The sequence below is a fragment of the Myotis davidii genome, unplaced genomic scaffold (genome assembly GCF_000327345.1).
Source record: "Myotis davidii unplaced genomic scaffold, ASM32734v1 scaffold242, whole genome shotgun sequence".
Classification (NCBI taxonomy): Eukaryota; Metazoa; Chordata; class Mammalia; order Chiroptera; family Vespertilionidae; genus Myotis; species Myotis davidii.
The window spans coordinates 1,364,347-1,372,506 of NW_006295821.1; the positions used below are offsets into that span (position 1 = coordinate 1,364,347).

General features: G+C 47.2%; 1 protein-coding gene across 1 annotated transcript in view; it reads right to left on the bottom strand.

The window, feature by feature from the left end:
• Positions 1 to 486: 486 nt before the first annotated feature.
• The window catches only part of TEX29 (testis expressed 29), an 11,712-nt gene continuing 4,038 nt past the window's right edge, over positions 487 to 8,160 (bottom strand). The window contains exons 3-5 of the mRNA XM_015568417.1: positions 4,318 to 4,387; positions 3,356 to 3,522; positions 487 to 616 (exon numbers count right to left, since the gene is read on the bottom strand). Coding sequence (XP_015423903.1) covers positions 576 to 616; positions 3,356 to 3,522; positions 4,318 to 4,387 — 278 coding nt within the window. The 3' untranslated portion in view covers positions 487 to 575. The remainder of the gene's footprint in view (positions 617 to 3,355; positions 3,523 to 4,317; positions 4,388 to 8,160) is intronic.

Here is an 8,160-nt window from a genome sequence, read left to right on the forward strand (position 1 = left end):
AAACATGATGCTGCTCCTCTCATTAGCATAGCTTTCTTCTGAAAAGGGGGCCTTGGTGACAATGCTATAAGCTGCCTTGATTTTGGCATCACTAGGAAACAGTGTCATTAAAAAAAATCAAACCCTGCCCAATCAGCATGGCTCAGTAGTTGAGCGTCAACCTATGAACCAGGAAGTCAGGGTTTGATTCCCAATCAGGGCACATGCCTGGGTTGTGAGCTCAATCCCCAGTAGGGGGCATACAGGAAGCAGCCAATCAATGATTCTCTCTCATCATTGATGTTTCTATCTCTCTCCCTCTCCCTTCCTCTCTGAAATCAAATACACACACACACACACACACACACACACACACATATATTCAAAGCTCCTGGTAATGTTCTCACTCTCCAATGGCTTTCTCCTGAGACAAAAATACAGCATTGACTAAGACAACATAGAACCAAAGCATTTAAAATACCTTTATTGTTTTCCTAATTGGGTAGTCATTCCATGCCATGTTTAAGAGTGGTTCACAATGGTACTGTTTCATTTGGATATTTCTGCCAATCTTCACGTTTTCCTCATCATGCATTTCAATCCTTAGTTTCTTCAGTATTCATTACCGTCACTGTTGCTGAATTTAAAACAACAATAAGTGTTTGTATTTTTTAAGAATGATATTTTTTTAATTGATTTGAGAGAGAGAGAGAGAGAGAGACATTGATCAACTACCTCCTGCATGCCCCCCTACTGGGGATTGAGGCAGCAACCTGGGCATGTGCCCTGCCTGGGGATGGAACCTGCAACCTCTTGGTGCATGGGACTATGCCCAACCCACTGCGCAACACTGGCCAAGGCTATGTGGTGTTTTTTTAAATAGAATAGTCAGCAATGCCAAGGAAATTTCCTCAAGGTCTGTGAACACATCCATATGGCATACAGTGGGCCATGATTTACTCAATTGTGTTTGGTAGGTGGGTTTGTGCTGCCCTGTCTCTCCACTCACTCCTGGGAGAGAAAGAGCTTCCTGGGGGAGAACAGTCTCCACCTTTCATGGCCTCCCTCTGCAGAAACCACCCTGAGGAGGCGACATCGCACTCTGTGCACAGACACAGCCTCGGTTAGGAGACTCGGAGACGTTTGGGTAGGCTGCTCCTCCCAGCCTCTCCCTTTTCCCATTTGTCCCAGTAAAACCAAGTCTTTGTGACTCTTCCTATACACTGAGTGGCCAGATTATTATTATGACCACCTGACGTTTGTAGGCAAATTAGCTATCATTTCACACTGAAGTTGCTAGAGGGCCAGACCATTGTAAATAGGGGATAGGTTGTTCACCAGACAGAAGTGATTTTTTTCTGAAGATATGGGTAAACAACGCAATTTAACAGCCTTTGAACATGGGATGATTGCTGCCGCTCGGAGCCATGGAGCAAGTATCAGCAAAGAGCCAAAGGCCTGTTCGAACACCTTTGCTGTCTGCAGTTACCAAGATAAAACGTCTCCAATTCGCATAGGAACATAAGGATTGGACAGCCAAGCATTGGAAAAAAGGCATGTGGTCCGATGAATCACGTTTCCAGTTGCATCATACAGATGGCAGAGTGAGAATTTGTAGAAACAGCATGAAAGCATGTACCCCACATGCATAAGTACAACCCTTCAAGCTGGTGGGGGCAGTGTTATGGATTGGGGCATGTTTTCCTGGCATGATTTGGGCCCTTTAATTCATGTGGAACAACATCTGAATACAGAGGTTCTCAACCTGTGGGTCGCGACCCCTTTGGGGGTCGAACGACCCTTTCACAGGGGTCGCCTAAGACCATCCTGCATATCAGATATTTACATGACGATTCATAACAGTAGCAAATTTGTGGGATGAAATTAAAAGAGCCATCAGGCAGCTGGTTCCACAACCATCAAATCTCATAGAACTGGACAGTGCTATTCATCAGGCATGGTGTCAGATTCCTCACATCACCTTTCAACATCTCATAGAGTCAGTGCCAAGAAGAATCGCCGCAGTATTGAAGGCAAAAGGTGGCCCAACGAAGTATTGATGGGGTGGTCATAAGAATCCGGCCACTCAGTGCATAATAAAAGCCTAATGTGCTAAGTGTCCAGTCATCTGTTCATCCGTTCAAATAATCAAAGCTAAGGCTGCTCAGCCGCTCACTATGACATGGACTGACCACCAGGGGACAGTCAACCAGTCGACTAGTCGCCATGTCATGCACTGATCATTAGGGGGCATATGCTCTGAGTGGTAGGTTAGCTTGCTGCTGGGATCCAGCTGATCGGGACTGAGAGAGACGGACCCGGCATGCCCTGGAGCCCTCCTGCAGTTCCTCCCCAGCTGGTCAACCTCTCAAATCCCTCCCTGGCCCCAACCATGCACTGGTGGGGTCCCTCAGCCTGGCCTGCACCTTCTCACAATCTGGGACCCCTAGGGGGATGTCAGAGAGCCGGTTTTGGCCCGATCCCGCTCAGCACAGGAGCTGCCCCCAGGTGATCAGTGCACTCCCACAGGGGGAGCACTGTTCAGGCAGAAGCCATGCTCACAGCTGGCAAGAGCAGCGCCAGTGACAGAAGCCTCTCCTGCCTCTGCAGCAACACTAAGGCCCATGGGGACTGGGCCTAAACCATCAGTCTGACATTCCCCAAGGCCTCCTGGACTGTGAGAGGGCACAGGCTAAGCTGAGGGACCTTCGCACAGCCCCCCGCAGTGCACAAATTTCGTGCACCAGGTCTTTAGTGAATAATAAGAGACCTAGACCATGTTCCCAAACAATATCACCTAAGATTGAGCTGACCATTGGGGATGTTTCTTTCTCTACCTAGCAAGTTGCCGACTGTGAAAAGCATCAAGCAACTGCCAAGTCCTCCTGAGAGTTAATCACATACATGCGACTTTGCTTCCTGAAAGTCAGAGGTGTTGGAAGACTTAGCTATTGTGTTTACATCTCTTCAACCAGAGCCACTGAGCTGTCAGGGAGCCACAACAGGAATGGTGTTGTCAGGCACCTGCCAGGAAGCCACTGGATGCAGATACACCCCAACATCACTGCCACCCCTTACCCACTGCCCACCACACAGCTGGACTGGCTAGAGAGGGTGGAATGTCAGAGAGGCAAAGAGAGGAGAAAGGAAAGATAGAAGACAATAGTTATGGAGGGAAATGTGCCTTTAGAGCAGGAAACCCATGCTAGACCCTTCTAATTGGAAAAAATAAATTTAGTCCAAACTGAAAAAGAAAAAAGTGCAATTTCTGCTAAAAGGCTAATGTAGCTGCTGACTGGGTATCTTTCACAGGTAAGATGTGTCGAGGGAGGAAAGCTGTGCCCTGAGCCCTAGGATGGGCAATCCCGACTCTTACTCTTATCGGTGTTCCTGGCACATCCGGCACACGGCAGTGCTCTGGCAGTCCGAGCCTTCAACACTGCCAGCTTACGGGCAGCAGCGGCTGCCGCGACTTCACCTCCAGACTTGAATGACAAAGGCAATTCCATAGTGGCTTCCTTTTCTTTCCTTTCTTGGACAACCCTGAAGGGAAGAGAGTTTGTATCAGAATCAGAGAAATTAAAGACGGAAAATTATGGGCCGCCAGAGCACCGCCCTAAAAGCATAAGATTCATGATCATGCATGTAGAACATCTGTCAGGGAAAATGCTTTGCCTTGGGACTTCCCATTTTAGTTCCTTCTACCTGCCCTGAACAGACACCTGCATGCGGCAGCCAGACTCCCCAGGACAACAGCAGGAGTGGGGAAGGTGGGCACTGCGTGCAGGTTACAGCCACGTCGCTCACTCAAGATGCCACCCAGCACCACTCAGAGAGGAAGATCGTTTTCCTTGTTGCTGGACAAAGTGCCTCAACTAATCTCAGGGGCTGGTGCAAGGCCCCCGCAAGGGGGAAAGCTGAATTCCAGTCCGGCCAGGGGGCAGCAAGCAGCCTAGGTAGCCTTGCTGGGTGTGCATGTCGTCACCATGAAAACTAGAGGGGGAGATTGTGTCTGAGAGCATGGATCGAACAGGTCTTTAGCACAGGATGAAGGGGCGTGGTCGGCCTGGAGCCAGGGCTCTGCAGACAGGGCCCCCCACCTCCACCCCCAGCCCCGCTCCTCATAGGAGGGCTGTGGAGTGAAATGATAGGTGCTTATGAAAGGCTGGCTGGTATTATTATCAAGATCTGGGGGAAAAGGAGGCCCCTCAGGCCTCACAGGCGGTCCATGTGGCCCAAATAGCACTGAGCCGAGGAGGGGAGCCCACGCCCCCCCACATGCCTGCTCCTCTCCCACCAAAGTTCTACGTGTGAGTTTGAAAGAACAGAATGGCTGACCTGTAAATCATGGTGATAATAAAGGCCGCGGCAATGATCAGGATCAAGGCACAAAACACGTGCACATAAACTGAAAAACAATTTCCATTTACCATCATTTGGGTTCATTACAACAGGGCAGTCCTTCTCCCCGAGGTGGCCCTGGGCCCTCCACCCTGCAGCCCTTCTCCGCCCAGCTCCCCCCTGAGCACTGGCCGCTCCACTAACACTGCCACTCCCCTCCCGAAACACCGCCCTGGGACCAAGGTCACCCCCAGACAGCTGAGGGCTCCACATGAAAGGGACTCAGGGTGGTGGCCTGGCTCCCCAACGACAGAGGACTGCCCCCTGAGGGGAGCCTGCAGAGGTGGTCCCTTGTCTGTCCCCCGGGAAACAGCGGCATGGGGCCTCCTGCCATCTGGCCCCTCATCCCCCCAACTCCCTGAAAGTGATTCCTAAGATGCTTTTTGGACATTAAATTCCGTTGGTCTGACTTCAAGTTATATTGACGGAGTTTTTCTGTACTAGCAAGGGTTTCCACTGTCCTCAATTGCTTCCATCTTCTCAAAACGGAAGAAAGGGCCTTCAAAGTGACTCGTAGGGGGTGGCCTCTATTCCGTGTTCCCCTGCATAGGAGCATTAGTTGGTTTACATTCTCTGCCCCTCTCCACTCCCACCGCGCTTTCTCCTAGGGGTGTAGCAAAAGGCACAGAGAAGGTTCACTTTCAATGATGTTGAACGAAGCGAATTGAAATGAACAAATCAAGTTCATTGTATTTGAAAGCGTGAAATGAAAAGTTTTTAAGGGACAAGAAGGTAAACCTCAAAGTTTTGAATTCCGGGGAATGTGTATCCCTTAGTGGGATCTTGTGTCTTGGTTCATGAAATAAATTCAGAATTAATGGTAGTGAAGTCCGGTTAGAGAGACACACATATGTAGACAATGTTTCAGGATTCAATCATCAGCGCATCTTCTGTATCTTTATACGTGCAGGTATTTTTGGTCCTTGTGGTCAAGCTCCTGGAGGCAGAGACTGAGCCTCTGGGCAGTGTCTGGCCAGCACACTACTTGTTATAAACAATATGTGTGGTTTTTAATAAACTGTACATGATGATCCTTCAGAAATAGCAGCAACTGAAAGACAGCATTATTTTCTTTGAGAAATATCTGGAGAAATTCTCCTCCAAATATAACTAAACAGAAGTTTTGCAATCGGCTCAGCACGTCTCCTGGAGAAACGGAAGTCATACACTCGGGAGACATGACATGTTAAGTAATGTGCCTAAGTCAAGGCTGAAGGGTGAAGGCAAGTCACTCTCTCTGAGTCCCTGATTGTTTCCCAAAGATCTAATGCTAATTCCCCAAGTTCACATTCTTTAATCATACAGATTATGCCGTAACACAATGAGCACTTCAAACCAGCCAATTTAAGAAGTTGGTGAAAGGTTTTCATAACATGGAATTATGCACACAAAGAGCTCGTAATACCCTGTCACTGAATACTACAACTTACACAGCACAAAGGTTCCGTCGCCGTCTTCAGTGAGTAAGATGTCAAAGAAATGAGAAGTAATTTGGGGGCTCAGTGAGAACCCAATGCAGGGCTCACTGCCCAGACCCTTCCCACAGATGGCCCACCTCGCCAACGTGAAAAAAGTCAGAGGCGAGAAAGAGCCCAGCCCACACGACTCACTTGTGGAAACGGAAAGAATGAAAAGAGGATTAGCCCTCGCCTCCATGCAACAATGACACATCCACTTGCAGAGCAGTGGGCTCTCTTCAAGGAGAAAACATTCTTGAGAGCTCATCGGGGTTGGGGGGAGAGTAGTCCGTAAAGACACCAATAATGAAGGTGCTGCAAGGTGTTATCCATTTTTCAAATGAATAACAGGCATAAATAAGGTGATTACACTAATTTAAACAATGTTTGTGATACGTGCTAACATTTACAAAATGGCCAACTCCCACAGAAAATCCTGATGAGAAGATGCTCGGGGAGGGACCGGTGGGGAAAGCAGCAGCAGCGTGGATCACGCTCCCTTGCTGGCTGCAGTCTCCCCTGGATGCTCTGTTTCACCACTTCCTGCTGTTGTCTCTGTTTCTCTGGGAGATGAGAAAATTGGCATCGTTGATGGCCGAAGACGGTGTCCAGATGTGTGACTTGACCTGGGAATTGAATGTCTTCTACATCTTTATATGTAGAAGGTTGAAAGAACAAACCCAAATGCCCTTTGGATGTGAATGTGTCCTGCTTTTAGGACCCCCAAATGGTAAAAGTCCCAGAAAAACTAAGTTGCATAAATGCCTAGGATACTGGAGTCCTCTAAGAAGGAAAACCCTGTGATGGAAACAAAGTGAGCTGAATGTAATCGTCTGCTGCTCTCCAAATAGGGGTGTGTGTGTGTGTGTGTGTGTGTGTGAGTGAACCCACCAATACACAAAACAGAAATAGAAAGATGATCAGTGCCCAAAGCAGCAAATTATGGCCAAATCACCAGCCAGTGCCGTGAACTCAGCTCAGGAGTACCTGTCACATACTCCAGGGAGTGAGCTGTTGGAATATAATATAATAGGCTGTTCAGCATTGGAAGACCCAAGACTCAAAAAGATTTCTCAAATAAGATTCTGGCTAAGGCTGTGGGTTTAGGGATGAGGTAGGTGGAAGATAATGAACTCCTTTAAGGAAAAGCACTATGTCTTGTTGTAAATTCACTGCCTGATTATGTACAACTAGAGATTCATTGCAGCTCAGAAGTAACTTTCAGGGTGACATCAGCATAAATGCCTTACAAGAAATATAAAAGGGAGTCATTTGGGATAAAAGGGAAAGATACTGGACAATAACAAATCCACATGGGTAATAATTTGATAAAATCCAATATTCTCTGATAAAAAATAAAAAACACTTAAGAAACTAGGAACAGAAAGGAACTTCCTCAACTCATAGCTGCCATCACACTTAAAGGTGAAACACTGGAAATTTGCCCCTAAAATCAGAAATAAGATGAAGATGTCCATTCTCACTGCCTCTATTCACCATTGTACTGGAGGTTCTAGCCAGGGCAACTAGACAAGAAAATTAAATAAAACCATCTATATTAGAAAGAAAGAAGTAAAACCATCTCATAGGCAGATGGTATGATTTTACATGTAGAAAATCCTAAGCAAGCCATTAATAAATGAGTTGAAGAAGGTTACAGGATACAAGACAAATACACAAAATTGCAGTTCTATATACTAGCAACCTTTCCATTCTCTTGGGTACATATTGAGGATTCTATGTACAAATTGAAAATAGAATTAAGAAGGCAATTCCATTTACAATAACGTTAGGGATGCTGGGGTCTCCCAAAGGTGGAGGGCGGGATTAATAAGGAGATGTGTTCCCAGGTCATCTAATTCAAGATCTAAAGGAAAAGTTGTCGTCAGAAAACCCTCCCAACTGTAAATGGCATTCATTGTGACCTCTCATCTGCCACTTTTTGAGAAGCCAAACGTCCTTTTCTTTTGCCCTAAGTGCCATATCTTCACCATAAAACTAGACAGATGCTCTCCCTTTGGGTGAGCCAAGATCCTGCCAATACATTAGCTTCTTGAGTCATTTTATTCAGCATATCACTTACTTCTTAAAAGAGCTGGCTTAGATTTGTGGGTCATGGGACCAGGCAGCCCTGTGGGTCAAGAGTTGGTAACACTCATGGGTCACCAATGTTTCTGACTTCCTACGTCTGACTGTGTCCTGGGATGAGAAGGCAGACGCGCTGTCTTGCCTCTGAGGGGCTCAGTTGAACTGGACTCAGAGGAGAAAGAAGAGAAGAGATTCTCCCAAGCCACAGAGTACAAGGGCACCTGTGTCCACTCCA